General features: G+C 41.4%; 1 protein-coding gene across 2 annotated transcripts in view; it reads right to left on the bottom strand.

Moving 5' to 3' along the window:
* Window positions 1-17,731: 17,731 nt before the first annotated feature.
* The window catches only part of Pkib (cAMP-dependent protein kinase inhibitor beta), an 80,473-nt gene continuing 76,517 nt past the window's right edge, over window positions 17,732-21,687 (bottom strand). Inside the window, exon 5 of one of the 2 annotated variants that reach the window (XM_051164406.1) lies at window positions 17,732-18,439. In XM_051164406.1, coding sequence (XP_051020363.1) covers window positions 18,372-18,439 — 68 coding nt within the window. In that variant the 3' untranslated portion in view covers window positions 17,732-18,371. The remainder of the gene's footprint in view (window positions 18,440-21,687) is intronic. The other variant, XM_051164407.1, reaches the window with a different exon arrangement.

Raw genomic sequence — 21,687 nt, 5'->3', positions numbered from 1 at the left:
ATGAGGATGACCTTAGTGAAGACTCCTAGTAATGGGGGATATTGAGCCTAAACAAGACATCTTCTGTAACCAGGCAAGGCTTCCACTGTAGGGCTTGGAACACCAACCCAGCCACAAAACCTTCTGCCTACAATTTGTCCTGTCTGCAAGATGTGCTGGGGTACAGGTGGCAGAGAACTTCTGGGAGTGGTCAACCAGTGACTGTTCCAGTTTAAGATCCATGCCACAAAAAGAAGGCCACTCCTGACACTGCCTGGAGGGCCAGGAACCAGAGGCTGGAGAGTCCAGAGAGCTAGATCAGAACTGAACAGGACAAGGGGAAAAACAGTCAGTGAAATGATTCCTAATGATACTCTGTTTCCCTTACTGGCAGAAACCTAGCATAACTGTCATCAGAGAGACTTCATCCAGCAACTGATGGGAAGAGATGCAGATAATCACAGCCAAACATTAGGCAGAGCTCAGGGAATCCTACTGAAGAGGGGCAGGAAGGATTGTAGGCGCAGGAGGTGTCAAGGACACTACAAGAAGACCTACAGAGTAAACTAACCTGGGCTCGTGGGGCCTCACAGAGACTGGAACAGACAGACAGACAGTATGGATCTGATGTAGGCCCTTAGAACATATGTAATGGTTGTGTAGCTTGGTCTTCTTGTGGGACTCCTAACAGTAGAAGGAGGGTCTGTCTCTGACTCTATTGCCTGTTTTGGGGACCCTTTTCCTCCTACTGGGTTGTCAGCCTTAATATGAGAGGAGGTGCCTAGCCTTACTGCAACTTGATATGCCATGTTTGGTTGATACCCTTAGAAGGCCTGCCCACTTCTGAGGAAGAGTTGATCTGGGGAGAAGGGAAATATGTAGGGGTGGGGGTGGGAAAGGGAGAGGAAGAGAAAGGGGAACTGCAGTTGGGATGTAATATATGAGACAATAATAAACAAACAAACAAATAGAAGGAAAGGATTAAGTAAAAAAAAAGAAAAAGAATGGGAGGCAGAGGCAGGCAGATCGATGTGAGTTCGAGGCCAACCTGGTCTACAAAGCGAGTCTAGGACAGCGAAGATAACACAGAGAAACCTTGTCTTGTCTTGAAAAACCAAAGGAAAAAAAAGAAAAAAGAAAAAAGAAAGAAAAAGAAAAAGAAAACATATTTAGAAAATAGGTAGAAAGGACAAAAAGAAGTTGTATGTTTCTGAATAATGCAGAAAAGCAGCCTAATTTACAAGGCCTAAATCCCTGAAAATTACTGCATTTGGGACAAGAATTCTGGGGAGCAAAAGTATAACATGTCATTAAAGGGTTAGTTACTCCACCCTTTTTATCAGGGCTTAAAATAAGCCTGCCTTTCCAGGAGTGGCCCTTCAGCCTACCTGATAAACCTAGATCAATTGGAATGTGGCCCGACCCAGGCCACATGCTATTCTCTAAACCAGAGGAGTTATTTTCATCCAATCAGGTCTACGCTAATAAAAAAAACTTACTTTACACAGAGAAATAAGCAATGCGGCTAAACTAGTCATCTATTTTGTGTAAGTAGAAATACCAGCACATTTACAAATCAAATAGTTCACTGATTTTAAGCCATGAGTCTTGTTGTTGTTGTTGTGGTGGTGGTGGTGGCAGGTACTTAAGAATTGTATAGATTTTACAACAAATTGCTTTAAATAATCAACTTAGTAGCAGAAAATGCATGTGAAATGAATTTAATTTTGCTAGGTAGAATTTTATGACCAATTATTTATAATTAAATGTAGATTTTATTATGAAACTCCTTTACATTTCATGAGAAATTGTTTTTTACTTTTGTTCTTTTATATACATGTAGGGGTGTGTATGTGTGTGTGTGTTTGTGTGTGTATGCATGCACAATTTATCTCATGGAATGACATACTGAATCAAAAAGGCCTATAACTGACTAGCCTTTGCTAAAGCAAAATCTAGGAAAATGCAATTAATTTCAGTCCCAAACTGGAATTTCTAGGTTCACTCTGTATTAAAAAACAAAACAAATCTATTCAATGTATGTCAAAGTCTATTAAATATGTCATCAGTGTTACCTAATTTTTTATTCAAATATCTGTATTGCTTTACATGTCAATTTACATAAGTAACAATGATTTATTTGAATTAATTATTTATTAGTCACTGTGCTAAGCACATTAACATTTCAGTCATGACACCTTTAACCACTTTTTGAGATGGAAACTATTTCCATTTCCTGTTTACAGTAAGGAATATATATTTACCTCACAATGTGTGTGCATGTGTGGTGTGTGTGTGTGTGTGTGTGTGTGTGTGTGTTACATGACCATTTTCATCCAGTTTGTCTTCATCTTGAGCTAATAAATTGACCTACTACTCCATATTATTCATCTTGCTAAATAGAAAATAGAAGGGAAAAAGAGAGAGAAAGAAGAAAAGAAATTGTATTCTGTTCAAATTTTTACTGTAAAATGTTGTGTTTATGTGTGTGCAAGTATGTATGATACAGCTGTACATGTGTATATTACCTGATGATCCATGATATTTTATGTAGGCCATGACTCTGTTATTCCCCTCCACCTTATTTCTGAGGCAGAATCTCTTAGTTCTGCAGTGCATAGTCCAGTCTAGTTGGCCCACTGGGTTTTAGAAGCTATTCCCATCTCTCCTCCCATCTCTCAGTAGGGATGCTGGGATTACATAGAGCAGCTGTTCACATGCACAATTCCAGGGCTATCACATAGATAGATAGTTGGGCTTCAGTGTAGAGTGCGTTCAGACCCTGAGCCCTCCTGCCAGCTCTTTTTATTTTTATTATTTGTCAAACATTTGTGCATCCTTGTTAGTCACTTATTTTGTGCTTTAAAATGTTGTTTGAATTTTTATAGTTTTGTTTTCATACTGTCTACGTAAGTGAACATATTTTCCTCATCTTAAAAAGAAGTTTGTTGATTCTTATTTTGGTGTGTGTGTGTGTGTGTGTGTGTGTGTGTGTGTGTGCGTGTGTGTGTGTGTGTGTTTCCTTCTCTTGATTTTATTGTGGAACGTCTTTCTCCATTTATTGTGACAAAAAGTTTTGCTGGGAGTAGTAGTCTAGGCTAGCATCTATGGTCTCTTAGAATTCGTAAAACATCTGTCCAGGGCTTTCCAGATTCTTCATTGAGAAGCCAGGGGTTATTCTAACAGGTCCTTCTTTATATGTTTCTTGGTCTTGGTCTTTACATTGAGTATTTTGATTAGTTGTTTGAGGTCTTTTCTGGACCAGTTTATTTGGTATTCTTTGTATGCCTCTGGTACCTTGATAGGCACCTCCTTTCTCCTCCTCCTCCTCCTCCTCCTCCTCCTCCTCCTCCTCCTCCTCCTTCTTCTTCTTCTTCTTCTTCTTTTCAAGTTAGGGAATTTTTCTTTCATAATTTTAATGAAAATATTTTCTGCATCTTTGACATTGGTTTCTTCTCCCTACTCTCTTCCTTTTTTCTGTAGATTTGGTCTTTTCAGAGTGCCCCATACATACTTCCTGTAAGTTTTGTACCTGTCTGGATTCTTTAAGATTTAGCATTGTGTTTCACCAAAGTATCCATTTTTCCCTATTTTATCTTCAGTGCTTGAGATTCTTGCTTTCATCTCTGTATTCTGCTGGTGAAACTCACCTTTAAGGTTCCTGTTGGAATTTCTAAATTTTTCAGTTCCAGGGTTTCCTCAGTTTGGGTTTTCTTTAGTGATTCTACGTCTTGAACATAGATCTTGAACAATTTTCTTCATTTCCTTCCACTTTCTGTTTGTGTTTCTATAGACTTCATTAATGGATCTGTTCCCATCATCTTCAAGGCCTTTGAGTGCATTCACAATCGCTGTTTTGATGTTCTTGTCTTGTGCTTCAGCTATGTTGTAGTGCTCAGGGCCTGTTGCAGTAGGATTGTTGAGTTCTGGTAGAGACATATTGTCCTGGCTCTTTTTCTGTTTTTATGCTGGTGTCTAAGCATCTGAATTGGGGTGATTGTAATTCTATTTGTTGATATGGTCTTGTCCTTTTGAGATGGGTGGTCCATTCCTTGGGTTCTGTTGCCCTCTCTACATTTTAGGAGAGTGTGGTGGGTGAAGATTCCCTGGTAAGGAGACCTTGGGAATCCCTGCCTGGTGTGGCCTCTGGGGATAAATGTGTTACTAGGCTTTAGGGGCCAGACATTAGGAATGAGGATTGGTTGAGGGTGCTGCTGAGAGGGTCCAGAGGAAGGCACAAGGTAGGTTTGCCATGAGGATCTGATTCCCCAGGGAGAAGGATCAGAGAGGAGAGGCAAGACCCCTGTACGTGGTCCGCTGAGGGGCTGGTGAGGAGCTTCGGGAATCTGCAATGGTGGAAAGGAAGGAGAGTGAAGGTCTCCACCTGATTCCAAACCAGTGGGGCTGGTGGGTTCACAGGTAGAGAGCTCTGGACATTGACTGCCACAAAGGGAAGCGGTGATGGACTGTGGCTTATTCCTGCTAGCACTGCGGAGTCCTCAGGAAATTGAGGCAAAGAAAGAAGTCAGCCCCGGAAAACCTGAAGTAAATATTTTGACAATTTACAAATAGCTTTCTTGTTCACTGAAGCATAAAGTCTAGATGAGTGTATGTGCATATCTATGCATATATGAATCTATACCTATACACATAAGCTATACTTCAGTGATATAAGCAAAATACATGGTGCCTTAGTATAGACACTTATTTTTCCCAGTTCTACCTGGACCCAGGAAAATACATGAAAAGAGATTGTAACTGTTTATCCATTGTTCCTATTTTGTAATTGATTTTTACTTTAATCCAGATAAGTTATTGGAGGTTATGTATCATGTTTCTTTTGGTGCTGGTACTGGCATGAATTTTTTTCAGCTTTTATTTGCTCTCTATAATAACTGAAAGCCAAAGCAGTGTCATTATAAGGATGAACAAATGCTTAACAATGTGACTTTTATGTTTTATGTTATATCTTTTGAATCTGTCTATAAATGCTTGTGATATAGGATTAGCTCCATCCCACAGATTAGAACAAGTATGACACTGCAACTCTCCTTCATGCGAATGCAAAGAAAAAAATAAGACAGCTTAACAAAAGTGTAATTCTACTGAACAGAATACTGACACTTTTCCTTCTTATCTCTGTTTTGCAAAACAAGATGATTTCTCGAAGCACCTGGTCTACTTTTCTTATAACCCACCCACTACACCCCACCATGCACAGCTAGAGAGTTCTACAAATATAAATAGTAAGAATTTTGTCCTGATAGGTTGGTTTGGCGCAGTATAAAGAAGGCAATTTTTTGCAAAACAGAATTAACTGCTTTCCCGACTTCCTTTTTCAAGGTTTAGTTGGCCTTTCCAAATGCAACTGTACCTTCCCAGGTGGGTAGAATTTTCAAAGTCTGTCTCACTTTTCCTACATTCCTAGGTTTCCACCTTATAACTTATTTTCTTATTACATTGAAAGACATGACCACTTCTGCTTAGAAGCCGGCCATGGGCACTTCAGTGTTCATAATGCGCGTAGTGCCTGAAACGTGTTTGTTTTCCAGTTGATAATAATAGAACCAAGAGATCGAATCAGTGTGTCTCTCAGCAATCCTTCATGAAAAAGAGGACTTCTCCCAGTTAAGTGTGCTAGGCAACTGGCTTTTTTGGGGAAATTTATGTAGCTTTATTTCCTATCATTTTCTGTTTCTAGCACTGGTTCATCTTCCCCTTTGGTTCTGACACTCATTCCTATTTCATATTCTCTTAGTATTTCTTCTCCTTTTGTTTTCTTCCCTGTCCTCTTTTCTCTCACTAATGATCCAATAAGTTTACCTTAGAAAAGCAACCAAAAACAAGTATTTGCCTTTAAAGTTGGGTTGTCAACTACCATCTGTCTGCCTCTATTTTGGGCTTAAAAGCCATTTTATAGCAAAGACAAATTATGTTTGTTTCTGTTTGTAATTAAATCTCTGATTTGAAGGGATCAGGGCAATGTCCCACCTGTAACCTTAACTGCAAGTGGTTCTACATTCTGTCCTAGGAAATAGCGAGCATGCCTCTGCTTATTATGACCACCTTGTTATGCTTACATTCTGCTTCTGTAACCACGCTTACATGCAAAACCCACCACTCTATGGGTTTGGCCCAATAAAAAGGAATTGAAAATTTGGTTTGGGCTGGTCTTAGGAGCCCTGCCTTAGTGGGAGACACCATAGACTCAGCTCTGATGTGTCAACAAATAATGCTTGTGTTAACTTGGCCATCATTTGGGTTGGTGGTCTTTCTCCTTACATCTGTGGGATTAACAGTTATTGCTTGCTTCTATCCAGACAACTCATAGAAGATCCTCCTTGAACACAGATATCCTACTTATTTATGCTACCTGATCCTGGTTGTGTCCCAGTGTATTAAAATGCAGAACTGTTAGTGTTAGAGCCAACGATAGTTCAGAATCCAGTGTTGTCATCTGCCCGCTTCTCCGATGGCTGAGGGAATTTCAAACAATTCTAAAACAAATAGAGAAGGAAGTTTTGATCTGGGGAGAGACTGCTTTTGTTAACACATCATCAACCAGGGTAAGGAAGATGAACATGCAATAAATGGACCACGTGTCCTGGAGGAGGTGGTGTATGTGAGTATTGAGCAGGCAAGTCTGTGTATCATGAGATTATGGGTTTGCATTTTGTTGTTGGGGTAAATTTTACTAACACCTTCCAGATCTTTTTTTTTTTTTTTTTTTTTTTTTTTTTTTTTTTTTTCATTTGTTTACAAGGTGGCAGCGGGGCAGGGGATGAGGGGGTGAGATGTCAGTCTGATCCTTCTGTGCCTTTGGGATCTCCTTAGAATCTCATTTCCAACCTTGAAGCTTGTATTTTTTACCACTTTTTTCTGTGTGGACTATAGTCATCCCTTCTCTCTACCTACACTTTTACTCAGCAGCTCTCATCTGAAATACTTGCCGTTCCTGCTGAGTTTAACCTTCCTCTGACTGCATCATTTGGAGGTGCCGTCTGTCAGGAGCCAGTTGTGCAGGAATGGACTGGAGGCAAGCAAGTGAGCTAACTGGAGGTGGCCCACTACTTCCAGTGATGTGTGTGACCTAGGAAGCAAGTCCCTAGAGAGCTATCTCTAGATTATTTCTTGCTACTCATTGCCTTTCCTTGCTTGTATTTGCTGTACATATGTGTGTGTGTATGTATATAGATAGATAGATAGATAGATAGATAGATAGATAGATAGAGAGTATATATTCTTTTTTTTTAAGATTTATTTATTTATTATGTATACAGCATTCTGCCTGCAGGCCAGAAGAGATGGTTGTGAGCCACCATGTAGTTGCAGGGGAATTGAACTCATGACCTTTGGAAGAGCAGTCAGTGCTCTTAAACCTCTGAGCCATCTCTCCAGCCCCCAGAGAGTATATATTCTTTATTGGCTATACTCTGATGTAACTGTTTTTCTCTGCCACCAGATGCTTTCAGAATCATTAGAAGGATGATTTTATCATTCTTGATAATAATTCCTAAATTGATTCGAGTGGCTTTTTTTAGCCCTTCCTGAAGAATAACTAAATCTGCTAGGAGTTCTGTGAGTTTTCACTTGTCACTGACACATAAATTTCACTAGTATAGGAACGACCTTAAAACAGATTTGTGACTTCAGATGGCACCATGAATGTTGATATGCACCGTAAATTTAGGCAAGTTGATTTAAACTTCCCACGATCCCAAATTATATTGGGGCTACTGAGTAATGTCTATTTAAGTATAAACCTTAGGGATGGAGAGATGGCTCAGCAGTTAAGAGCACTGTCTGCTCTTCCAGAGGTCCTGAGTTCAATTCCCAGCAATCACATGGTGGCTCACAACCACCTGTAATATGATCTGATGCCCTCTTCTGGCCTGCAGGTATACAATGACATAGAGCACTCATATACATAAATAAATAAAATTTTTTTTAAAAGTACAAACCTTAATGTCAAAAAGCACAAACTGTTTCATTGTAATTCCTTATTCCTTGTCGTCACATATGGTTGAAGTTCACTGTAATTTGCATCATTCATGAGTTAGAAATATATAAATATGTACATAGATAATATGTTTCCATGTGAATGTGTCCATCTGTCTGGTTTTTGCATACATGTTACATGTATGTATGTCAATTGTCTCTCTGTATGGAAGAAGCTCCTTTTGTATTTGTCCATTGAGTATATGTATGAACATGTACAAGTCTATATGTCTGGACGTTTGTCTGTGTGTACCTGCGGGGTGAATGCTGTGGAAACAGCCATAGCAGCTGGTCAACAAAGATTTTTCTGTACTTGCTGCAGTTTCTGCAGAGGAAATGCTAGCTGAAGTCAACGTCATCATCATATATAAGCTTGTGGGGATTTGTTGGTTGAAGTGTCTTGTTTCATCTACCTTTTGAGTGATGTATGTATGGTCTATGTATGTATGATGGGTGTATGCCTGTGAGACCTCTTTCTTTTCTCTCCTTCTCTCTTTGATGAACAGAGGGACACATAACCTTAGTAAAACCCTCTAGCCTTTACCAATGGTCTGAGGGTGGGTTTACAGTCCCAAGCAATAAGCTCTGATTGTGAGGGCCTCATAGAGAGGAGAGGATGGCTGTACTGAGCTGGTAATGACCACCGGTTGAAGTCTCTGAGTAAACAAGCTAGAAGCTCTTTGTCAGTCTAATTCAGACCACCTGTGATTAAGCAATAAAAGACATTAGCTAAGGAGTGGCTTTGGCTCCAGAAAAGCTAGAGGCCTCAGGCAATCCAGGAAAACATCAGACTTTAAGTCTGGGCCTTCAAACCCAAGTAGAACTACTTTTGAGTTAGAAAAAGAAGCGCTAGAAAAAGGCCAGCCCATGTGAAAGAATCGTCAGTCTCTATTCACAGACAACATGCCCTGTCTCCTCTCAGATTAGAAAAACTGAAATAAGCAGAGCAGGAAAAATCTTTCCTGCTTTATTCTTTCAAAATATCTTCCAAAATGAGTCAAAAATTCAGAGTACCAAAACTAGGTTGTTAGGTGACGTTCCAATGGCTTCAGTCTATGTATGAGAAAACTGAAACTCCCATGTCTTTAATCCCAGCACTCTGGAGGCAGAGGCAGGAGGATCCCTGTGAGGTTGAGGCTAGACTGGTCTACAAAAACGAGTCCAGAATAGCCAAGGCTACACAGAGAAACCCTGTCTCGAAAAAAGAAACGAACAAAAGAAAACTGAAACTCTAAGAACGTACAATGAAAGAGTACACGCATGAAAGAGAACCGCCCTTCCTTCCTCTTTTGGATGTAGTCGCTCTTGGTGACAGATTTACCCAGCCTCTGGGCCTCGTTGTCTGCAAAGAAACTGATCAGTTTATCCCCAACTCTCTGGTCACTATGGAGTCACTGTCGCCTCACCACCTCCTGGTTCGTCTTCCAAAGTTCCATTTTCTTGGAACATAGATGCGCTGGTCTGAGGAGCGAGACTATTTACTTGCTAATTACCACTGGGAGACAGACACCTGAGTCAGAGACTTACAGCCAGCTTGTCTGTGTTAAGTAACAAGGAATGCTAGTGAAAACAGGCTGGGGACAGGAAGCCAGCAGACATCTGGGTCACGGCCCTGCAACCTTGTGTAAAACCAGAATTATCACAGGGTGTAGCCGTTAGGGCAGAGGAAGTGAAGTAAGTTGTGACCCTGCATAGGTGTGTGTGTGTGTGTGTGTGTGTGTGTGTGTGTGTGTGTGTGCGCGCGCGCGCGAGCGTGCACTTAAATCCCAGCTAACAGGAACCAAGAACAAAGATATTCATTTAATGGGTATAGTGGTGTCTTAGGAGACAGACAGCGCAGCTCTTGGGAACATGGAGAGGGAGACACTCATGGAAGCAATATAGACCCGAGGGGGAGAAACCCAAACTGAATTCTGCAACTTCAAAAGGACTTTGTTAAAACAAATCATTCTTCTTTTTAAGCATATCCTTAACATCAATGATCACCTTAGCCCTTTAAGTCATTTGTGAGTTTCCCCTGGTGCAAAACAGGCACAAGAGTAATGCCACACCATAGGATTGCTCCAGAAATTAAAAGAACCCATGGGGGAAGTGTGATGGAGGGACCTGCTGCTATTTGGGGACCTGACAGAAGGTCACAGTTTGAAAGCACATATACTGAGGCCAGCCTGCCTCGCTTCTAAACTGCTTTGTCCCTTACGTTGGTGATCTTGGACAAGCATTTCCCGCTTTCATGCACAGGGCTATTGTCAGAATTAATTATACACAAAGCATTCAGGAAAATAGTTAATGCCCAGTGTTAGATATTGCCATCTGCCTCATCCCTGGCTACCCATTTGCATGTGTCCTGTCCAGGGACAAGACTCTAGAGGCACCAGCAGTCACACTCGGGACCTCTAACCCCCTAGAGTTTCTTGCCAAGACTTTTTGGCCAGTATCCCCTTTGTGCACTCCACTTTCCCACACAGCACACAGTGGGGAAAAAGCTATCTCCCCCGCCCCCCACCCCCGCACTCCCCGACCCTGGGAGGACCAGGCAAATCACTTGATTAACCTCATGTCCTTCCTTCGTGAGTACCATCTTGTTCGTGGACGGGTTGCGCAGTGGTAGAAGATTTTCTGAATTAACTCAAGGACAAAGCCAGCCATTCACATACTGTTCACTTGCGTTCAAGCTGCCTTGAGAACTCCAAAGCCTCAATCGGAAAAGAGTGCTTCTCACTTGAAAAAGGCTCCAAAGGCCTATTTGAATGTTAAGGTTTTAGACAATTCAGATGTTTGTAATTTGATTTTAATGGGGAAAAAAGCATTTGTGCACAACCGTATTGAATTAGTAATAAAAAAGTCAGCAGCCCTTGTACATAAAAATGAAACTTTTTGTTGATTAAAAAAAGCTGTAACCTTTCTACACGCCTAACTATATTTTAAAGATGCGTTATAGCGCCCTCTTCTGACACCTAAGGACAGTGTTTCCTAAAATTAAAGAGAAATCACCAGCCAGATTCGAGTACTTTATAAAACATCTTTGAAGAAATGAAATGTGTTTGAAATCCTGTCGTTTGGGGATTCCACCCCTCCTTCGGATAATCCTCATCAACACACAACAGAATCAGTAGCAAAACACCACCAACAAAAATCCGGAATCCTAATGCAACCTGGGTAAAGTTTGGCTTTGGTTGGGTTAGCGGTGGAGTGAGATCGCCACCTCGTGTCCATTTTAGGAATTCTCCTATATAAGAATTCAATTTTGGGAACAATTTACCCAAGAAGCAATATAATTTACCCAAATCCACGTTTGTCCCATAACATTGTCTCATAACTTTAGTATATCGAAAAAAGGAGGGGGATTTAAATCCCTTACGTGATTGCAAATCCAGTTCAGGTTGGATTTGGGGGGGGGTATGTGTGTGTTTTGCTTTTTTTTTTTTTTTTTTTTTTAAGTAAAGCAGGAATATCTGAACGTCTCTTTTGTGCTCTGCGAACTCTCACAGATCACAGAACCTCCAAAGTCAGGTACATGGAGTCTAAGGAGTGGGTTTGTTTGGTTTGGTTTGTTTGGTTTGGTTTGCCTTTTGTGTTTTAATTTTTCGAAATAGGGTTTTTCTGTGTAGCCTTGGCTGTCCTGGACTCACTTTGTAGACCAGGCTAGCTCGAACTCATATTGATCTGCCTGTGTCCCAAGTGCCGAGAGGGATTACAGATATGCACCATCAAGCCTGGTTTCAGTCCTTTGTTTTTAGTTGTCATTTTAGTTTTTATTTTATTTTATTTTATTGGTTTTTGAGACTGGGTTTCTCTATGTTATCTTGGCTGTCCTGGACTCACTTTGTAGACCAGGCTGGCCTTGAACTCACAGCAATATGCCTGCCTCTGTCTCCCAAGTGCTGGGATTACAGGCCTGTGCCACCATGCCTGGTTTAAATTCTTTGTTTTTAATTGCTTTTAACCCCTTACTCTCTGAAGCTCCTTAAAGCCTCAGCAGCTGGACCAGAGGCTCTGCGCAATCACAGCTGGAAACACATGCCCCTCCAAGGCATACCGACACAGTGCAGATGAGACTGGCTCAAGCACTCAAGATGCTGAATTTTTTTTTTTAATGTTTGCTGGTGCTAGGCGGTGGTGGCAGTGGCACTCAGGAGGCAGTGGCAGGCGGATTGCTGTGAGGTCAAGGCCAGCCTGGTCTACAAAGTGAGTCTAGGACAGCCAATGCTACATAGAAAATCCCTTTCTCGAAAAACAAAACAAAACAAAAGAATTCATCAGTAGATACCAAATTGCTTTTATGCACCCCTGCCCTGCCAACTCCCCCCAATCCCCCTCCACATACACACTATCTGCAGCTTTTTCACCGGTATCCCCTGAAGGATTTACTCATTGTAGCCTTGGTACTAGTCAAAGTGGTAGGAGGTAGGACATATGAAGGAACTAGGTTTGTGACCCGGCCCCTTCTCTCTTTTTTGCTTCCCAGCTCCTGACCACATGTCCCTGCCATGACCTTGCACTCAAACCTCTGAAACTCTGAGCCCAAACAAACCTTTTCACTTTTTGAGTTATCGCCGGTGTTTTTGTCACAGTACTCCAAAGGTGCCTGATATACTTTCAGAATGTCAGTGTGTTCTGTGCACTAGGCACGAGATGACCTAGGCAACTCAAAAGGGGTTCAGGATGGTGGTAGTGCCAGACTTCAGACCGTCAGAGTCTACTCCTGGAAGCCCAATTGAGAGTCAGAGTCCAGAGTCGATACAAAAGCAAAGGAATTTTATTGAGCCGACACACTGGGGTCCACCAAGCTCTGAGGAGATGGAAAACCCCATTCTGCAAGAGTCAGGCATTAATATACCATATGCAGAAGTAGAATTTAGTGACACTGGTTAGTTCATGAATGATAGGCTAACAATAGGTGACCTTTTAGGTGAATGGGGGTCTGAGGTAGTAAATTCTAAGTAGGGTGAGATAGAGGCAGTAAATTCCAGTGACAGGCTTGAGATGGAGGCTAGTGGAGAATTTTTAACTTATTCTTCTCAGTTTACTGTTGCTTTGCCTGCCCTCGTTATCGGCCTGCAATTTTTTTTTTTTTAACTATTTATTTATTATGTATACAGTGTTCTGCCTGCATGTGTGCCTGCCCACCAGAAGAGGGCATCAGATCTCATTATAGATAGTTGTGAGCCACCATGTGGTTTCTGGGAATTGAACTCAGGACCTCTGGAAGAGCAGGCAGTGCTCTTAACCTCTGAGCCATCTCTCTAGCCCTCAGCCTGCAATTCTTAACTTGCTTGGCTCAGTTAACAACTAACAGTATTGTTACGATGGCTAAGTCAAAGCCACCTGGAATCTTACTGTAGCACTCAGTCCTTCGCACCTAGACGCTCTCCCATTACTTCGGGAAAGTATTTTGTCATCTACGGAGAACCATGGGTTTCCCACAGATTTTCCATACCTAGTGCATCCTAGGAAATTAATGATAAGTGAGTATTGTGTTTTCCATATAAAATCATGTGTGTTGGGGGGAGCGGCAAGTGAAGAAATAGTTCCTGTGTGATTCTCCCTGTATACCCGCCTTTCAGTTTTCCTAGGAGTCAGGCAGGTTTAATAAAACTCTTGACAGAACAGATGTGGACAAAGTAGCTTTTGGTTTGGAGCAGGCAGTGCACACACACCCTGGCTTCATGACCTTTGCCTTGGCTTACTGCCGCTATTCCGTGAGTTCTCAAGGACACCCTCCGAATTCATCTTATTCACATACACGTGAGAACCGGAAGCAATCATTTTGTATGGTTATTTTCTATTGTGTGTTTAGCAAACACCAGTTCTCAAGAACATGGGCACATTAACTGTTCTTACTGCTTTAGGCTCAGTGATCCAAACAGGTGAGCACAGCTCCTGCTTCAACCTGTCCTTTGAGCCAATGTCCCTGTCTTTGAATAGCAGCAGGTGCTTAATGTTCTGAGAACTGTCATCAATAACTTGGTAGAAAAAAAAAAAAAAAAAAAAAAAAGAAAGTCTCTAGTTACGCAGCCCTAGTTTTAGATGAGAAAGTGAGGTGACAGAGGGGAAAAGACTAAGGAGGAAGAGGGAGGAAAAACTTGACAGGCAGCATGGAAGCCTACTCACAGATTATGCCTTCAAGTTGAGGCATGCCTCAATGTTCTGGCAAAAGGCAGTAATTTTTGCTGCGTGTCTGGCACCGTATGTAGGCACTCAGAATTTTGCCAGTGTTTGGTTCTTTCATCCTTATAACAATTCACTGCGGTTTGCACATTGAAGAAATTGAAGCAGATAGCATAAAATAATTAAGAAGAGCTATGAGAGCAAACAGCAGAGCTGTGCTGGAAGACGCCAGCCAGATGCACCAACAGGGACAGGCTGGTGAGCTTATTAGGTCCTCACCTCTCCCTTGCCCTGTGACCCCCCTCCCTCACTTTCTTTCTCTTCAAGCCATTCTCTTCCACCCCCATGTCCTCTGTCCGTCATGGTCTCACCTTTTCCCTCTTTTCTTTCCTCTCTTGGTCCGTTTCTCTTTCTCTCCTCTTCCCTTTTTCTCCCACACTCCTCTCCTCCCTCTTTCCTTTCCTTCCTTTCTCTTTGTTTTCTTCTTCCTCCCTTTTCTTCCCTTCTCCTTCTCTTACCCATACTTCCTTCTCTTCTTTCCTCCCCAGGCACCCTCCCTCTCCCCCTTTCCTATGCCTGCCTTTCCTCTCCCCTCTCCTCTCATCCACTCCAGATGCTCAGACCTCTTAGGCTAGCAAAGCTGAAGATACTGCATCATTTCCTTTTGCAGTAGGAGGGTCATCCCTTAGTCACATTCTGGTAAGACTCAAACTTTCCCCTACCTAGCTCACAAAAATATTCCTGGGCACATGACGCAGAACAGATTACTTTTGTTCTTCCTTGCACGGGGCTAAGTTTCTGGACAGCTACTTGATAACTTTGTTGTTCCGTTTGAGCCTTGGTATCTGACAATGTTAATTACTACTTTCGAATAATTGACTCAAGCAGGCAGCTTATACAAAGACAATGCAGAAATGAGTTGGAGGCTTCCTTAATAAGCTACAAATGCCCAGCTAAGCAATTTCTGTTGAAAATGCCTACTTCCTAAAACATAATATTCTTTACACTGAAGGGGGGGAAAAGGTGATGAGAAAATTCAATTCTGTCTTTAAACAACTTCTGACTTCTAATTCTCCTTTGTCTTGGCTTCTCCATGAAATAACAAACATATTATCTTTCTCTATATTCTTTGTCAACAAGTCTGATACCTTGTAGAAGACAAAATGCATGCATATAATGTGGCATGTGCATCTGTATATGTGTGCCTCTGTGTGTGCTATGATAAATTCTGCTGTGGGAGACACATTAATCCAGAATATTTTATCACTACATGTAATAATGAGGAAACACACTTTGGGTGTAAGTGAAAGAAAATGACATTATTTGTGACACATTACTTATTTTCCTTCTATGTTTTTATAGAAAAAATTTACTCATTTAAATACTGACTCACAGTTATTTTGCTGGGCAGCTGTCATAAAACCCTAGTGGCAGTGACTCGTCCCTAAAAAGCAGTGCTCATCACCCACCAGACTCTTACTCACATGACTGAATCTGCATTAGCGTGGTAACTATCTCAATGTATTTCCAATGTAACCTACTCTCCCAACACTATGAGTTAGGGACATGTGTAAAATCAGAGCTACCCACCCACCTCTTGACCCATGAATGAGACCAAGAGCAAGGGGGTAAAGAATAGTGATACCCAACATTTACCAAAACATTTCTTTCAGGCATTATTCAAGTGCTTTACATACGAGATCTCATCTCTGCTTTCACCCACTGTCTCAGTTTATCACTATTGTTGTGATGAACTACCCCAACAAAAGCAATTTGGGAGAGAAAGGGTTTATTTTGGGTAACAACTCCAGGTTACAGCCCATCATTGCGAGGGAAGGCACAACACCAGGACCTTGAAGCGGCCCATCATACCCACAGTGGAGAGCAGACAGGAAAAGCATGCATCTGTGCCTTATTTTCTCCACTCTGCTTATTTTCTCCACTCTTATGCAGGCTTGGACCCCCAAACCTAGGGAATAGAACCACGCACAGCAGGCTGTGTCTTCCCATATTAATCCATGTAATCAAGATGATCTCCGTCCCCCACCCCCATCCCCCCAGACATGCCCGGAGGCTAAGCCAATCAAGAAAATTTCTCAGAGAGATGCCTTTCCCAGGTGATCCTAGGTGTGTTAAGTTGATGACCAAAACATCACCTCAGTCACTCTATAAAATGTAGAATATTATTGGTGCTATTCCACAGAGGATAAAAGGGAAAAACGTACAGACAGTATCTTCATTGCTCAAGATCACATAGCTAGTATGTAGAGTTAAAATCCAGACCCAGGGACTTCATCCTCTTATTCTAGTCTCTCAACATCAGCAACACTGAGAGCTAAAGCTAGGCAACACTGCTGGGGAGACCTTTGTAGGGGCTGAAGACTACACAGTTCTGAAGACAGTTCTGTCCAGTCCATTCCAGCAGCATCTTCTGTCCCCACCTCTTTCCCCCAATAGAAATGTATTTGAGAGCTGACAACAATGAAGCTCTTGGAAATCTGCCTTTGGTCTACATAATCAGAAAGGTAAACTTTGTCAGTACAGTCACAAGCGGGAGGGCATTTAGGGTAGAAAGACTGTCACCTCTACCTTTCCAGTTGTGTCCTCATTTTTTACCCAACCTACTTCAGAAAACAAAATGAAGAAATTTTGCATCAGTTATGAATTTCTACTGTGAAATTTTATTCAGTTAATATAGTCAAGTGGAGCCTGTCAAAAATCAACCAAAATATAATTGCATGTGTATGTGTAAAAATAAATCATTAAAAAAATAAGATTCAGAATTATATTTTTTTTCTAAACTCTGTTTAAGAAAACTGCTCTAAACTAACCTGTTTAAAAAAAAAAAAAAGGTTAAAATTTGCTACTGCTTTGGTTTAGTTTTTGTTCTCTTAAACAAAACAACTCTACTCTGTGGAAGAGAGGGACCAAAGATCATAAGAGTCAGAAGGGATGGAGGATCACAAGAGAACACAGCTCACCAGATCAACTAAGCAGGGCTCATATGGGCTCACAGAGACTGAAGCAAGCAAGTACAGGGCCTGCATGGGTCTGCACCAGGTCCTCTGGGTGTGTGTTATGGCTGTTAGATTGGTGTTCTTATAGGACTCCTAGCAAAGGGAGTGGGTGAATCTCTGGCTCTTTTGCCTACTCCTGGGACTCTTTTCCTTCTGTTAGGTTGCCTTGTATAGCCTCAATATGAGGGCTTTTGCCCTGTCTCGTTCTTTCTTGTTTTGTTGCATTTGGCTGTTGTCTATTGGAAGCCTCCTCTTTTCTGAAAGGGAAATGGAGGGTGAGTGGACCTAGGGAAAAGGGAAGTGTGTGGGGAGGAATTGGGGGGGGGATATATTATATGAGAGAACCATCTATTTTCAATTAAAAAGAAAAGAAAAAATCTATATTTAAATATACATTACAAGCATGTATTTTCTACTTTAACTTATAGTATTACACAGATTAAGTGATTACTATTACATTAGCTACTTTAGGAAATATATACAAATGATCAGCGTTCCTGATAAAGTTACTTTAGCAACAATTTCACATAGACAAAAGTCCAGAGAATAAGAAACAGTCTAAAGAAAAGAACATAGTACCTTGTACAATCCACATTAAGACAAGATGCACACATACACCAAGGTAAGGAATATAATGAAGTTTATTCAACACACATGTTTCAGATAAACAGTTTTTCACAAATTTTACATTCTGTGGGTCCATATGAAAAAATCACAGTATACACAGGCTAGGTGCAAAGAATATTAGACAAAATCAGCCTGGAGATGCTTATGTTGTCATAACCTTTACAATGTTTCCAGATCTCTCCTAATATTTTTGGGGAAATATGGTGTAATTTTGACTAAAAATAAACACATTTTATACATGTGATCTTTTACTATTAATTCCATCTCACCAAAAAATATAATTTCCTACAAATTCTACGAAGTATTAAATTAGGTTTTGGTTTATACATATCAAGAAAAATTCTCTAACTCGATAGGAACAGAATTGTACGTGTATTTGACAAACAAATCCCAGGATGGACAGTGAGTTTTGTTGGGTGTATAAACAATGTGTTCTTCCTTGGGTGCAATTTTAAAGTGACACCTTTTAATAACCCATTTGGGTGTATGACGGTTGCAGTTTAAGGACAGAGCATCATAACCAAATTACTTAAAGCCATAGATGTTACCCCGTTACTACCAAACCAAACACCTCGGAATGCATAGCCACTACGTCTCTCAATGTGCATAAAATCAACAACCTTGATAGATTCTAAGGCTTCATTTTTCTTCATTTAGGGGCTTTTTCAGTTGGTCTTGGTCTTTCTCATCTTTTTTCTCTTTAACATCTGCAAAAAAAAAAAAAAGAAAAGAAAAAGAAAAAGATTCCCCATTCATATGAAAAATAAGTTGAAACATAGCTTTTTTTTTTAAATTTTTTTTTATTTTTTTATTTTTTTATTAATTTATTCTTGTTACATCTCAATGTTTATCCCATCCCTTGTATCCTCCCATTCCTCCCCCCCCCCATTTTCCCATTATTCCCCTCCCCTATGACTGTTCCTGAGGGGGATTACGTCCCCCTATATATTCTCATAGGGTATCAAGTCTCTTCTTGGCTACTTGCTGTCCTTCCTCTGAGTGCCACCAGGTCTCCCCCTCCAGGGGATATGGTCAAATGTGAGGCACCAGAGTACGTGAGAAAGTCGTATCACACTCTCCACTCAACTGTGGAGAATATTCTGACCATTGGCTAGATCTGGGAAGGGGTTTAAAGTTTACCTCCTGTATTGTCCTTGGCTGGTGCCTTAGTTTGAGCGGGACCCCTGGGCCCAAATCTGCCTATCATATTGTTCTACTTTATGGCGGCGAGCAGTGTGGACCGCGTTTGGAGGCTCCAGTGAACAATTCAGGGAATTGCACAGATTTCTGAGCCAGGAACACCGAGGTCCAAACATCACGGCAGCAGGAGTGCTCCACGGTTCGGAGGGACCAGGGTGCGGAGGACCTGCGTGCCCCTGCACACGGGAGGAGTGTGGTTTTTCTCTGATCGGAGCTTGAAACATAGCTTTAACATATATTATTTATTGTAATTTATTCACATTCTATTCCGATTGTTCTCCCCTTGCTCTTATCCTCCTGTTCCCACCCTCCCTCCCTCTTCGGCCCTATTCCCCTCCCCTAGACCTCTGACAGGGTGGGCCATCCTATCCTGACCACAGGTCTCATCAGGATAGCCTGCATCACCTTCCTCTGTGTGGCCCTAAGGCTGACTTGTCGTGGGGTAGTGATCAAATTGTGGACACCAGAGTGCATGTCAGAGGTTCAGCTGCATCCGCCCCCACCAACCCCTGCCACCACCACCAGGAGAGTCAGTTGTCCATTGGCTATGTTTAGAATGGAAGCTGTTTTTTCAGCTTTGTCTCCCCAAGTAGTTTTTATCCTGGCTAGGTCATATTTTGCCCCTCAACATGGATATGAAGCAGCACAGAGAGGAAATATTTGAGTAGTTTCTAAGTCTCTCTCCTAGTCAACTTTCTTCACGGTCTATAGTTACTACATGCCAGACGGACTCCTAGGGGGCCATTATACTCCCACCTTACAGTACTGGTTCTCCACCCGTTGATACCATGTCAGATATTTGCATTACAATTCAAAACAGTAGCAAAATTAAAGTTATGAAGTAGCAACGAAATAATTTTATGGTTGGGAGTCAGGACAACCTGAGTAACTGTATTCAAGGCTCAGAGCATTAGGAAGGTTGAGAGGCGCTGCTCTACACGGTACTAACCTAAAGCAGAAGCAGGTTAAATGACTTGTGGGAAGTCACAGACCATGAGCCTAGATCAAGTGCTAGGCCGTCAGTCATTTCCCTGTCCTGTGACACACTTTCTGTGCCTTGTTTATATTTTCTATTTCCATTGCTTCTGGGAGATACCCCTACATTCTGCCCTTCAGCAAAAATATAAAATCAATCCCATCATGTGGGAACTTCCTCACCTTCCTATGACTGAATGCCTAAACTCTCCCCTAATTTGGCCTTATTGTTTCTGCTCTCCCATAATAACTGGAGATGTGCCTCTCAGAAATGGTTACATAATTTGTTAGCACTCACTGGAAGGTGAAGATGCAGCGGCTACACTGATAAGCTACGCAGGAAGAGGAAGGCATCAAGTGAATACAACCTTCTGTGAATGCAGGACCCTGTTCAGTGCCCTGTATCACACCTTTGCCATTGGCCCTAGCAATCAACTCTTACTGCCAAAGCCTAAGGCTCCCTTGGCTCTAATTCCTATCAGTTTCAGGCCCATAAAGAAGCTGACTCCAGGGCTGGTGTGATGGCTCAGGGGTTAAGAGCACTGTCTGCTCCTCCATAGGTCCTGAGTGCAATTCCAAGGAACCACATGGTGGTTTACAACCATCTATAATGTAAGGCAGAGCACTGTATACATAATAAAAAATAAATAAATAAAAATTCAAAAAAGAAGCTGACCCCAGTGGCATTCTCTGCTCTTTATTTTACCAAGTTTCCCTTTCTTCCTGCTTCTTCACTTAAAATCACTACCACCTTTAAACTCTTCCCTTCCTCCCCTTTCCTCCCTCTCAAGACAGGATCTCACTAAGTAGATCAGGCTAGCCTCAAACTCATAGAGATTTATCTGCCCCTGCCTTCCCAGTGATGTGATGAAAGACATGCAGCCCAGTTGCAATAGTTTTTCCTTTCATCCTTTGAAATGTTCTATGTTTGTTTGTCTTCATTTAAATGAAATTAAGTTTCAATCATTCCCTTGAACTTTCTCCTAACAAAACCATCTATAGCATCTTTGAAGATAAGTCTGATGGGATATATTTAGGATTCACCAACCTTAGCTATATAGTTTTAAGCCAGTTTGGGCTACAATGGGAGACTTCCATTTAAAAAAAAAAAGTTACTAAGCTAAGCACATGACTCAGGTATCATCCGGTGAGTGATATGAACTTGACAAGAAACAAAATAGGTGGAGTGTATGGTTTATGAGGAGTGAAAAGAGTTCATGAGGTTATTAAATCAGGAGTAGAAAATAGGAATTGTCAAATGTCTTCAGGCCTGGACATTGCAAATTGATACAGAGTTGGCTGAAAATAAACATCTGAAAAGGAGGCATTTTGGTAAAGATCTGCAAAGGGGAGGTAGTGCGCTGAGGGTATCACATGACGAAAAGAATTCTAGGTGAGACAGTAGCAAAGTCAAAGGGCAGCAATGTGCAAGAGGCAAAGAGAAGAGAGAAAGCCTGAGACGGAATCCGTGAAGCATCAATATCGTACGTAATGGGTGGGAAAATGGCATATTTTATGAGCCAGTTTTGAAAGTGCAGCTAACGGTATTTGCTAAAGGATGAGATGCAGGACGTTTAAGGTGGAAAGGGGAGCAAGGATGAGTCAACATTTTTGCTTTCAGTAATTTGGAGCTGTGAACTAGCTCCTCACTGAGATTGGAAAAGTGTAGGATGAACAGATTTGAGAAGGAAAAATCCAAAGTTTCTTTTCATGCCCATTATTATATTTGATATTACTGTTAGATACCCTAGTGGTGATGTCATCCAGGTAGCTCCTTCTA

The sequence above is a fragment of the Acomys russatus genome, chromosome 21 (genome assembly GCF_903995435.1).
Source record: "Acomys russatus chromosome 21, mAcoRus1.1, whole genome shotgun sequence".
Lineage (NCBI taxonomy): Eukaryota > Metazoa > Chordata > Mammalia > Rodentia > Muridae > Acomys > Acomys russatus.
Note: the sequence above shows the minus strand (reverse complement) of the source record. Positions and strands in the feature narration are given on the sequence as shown.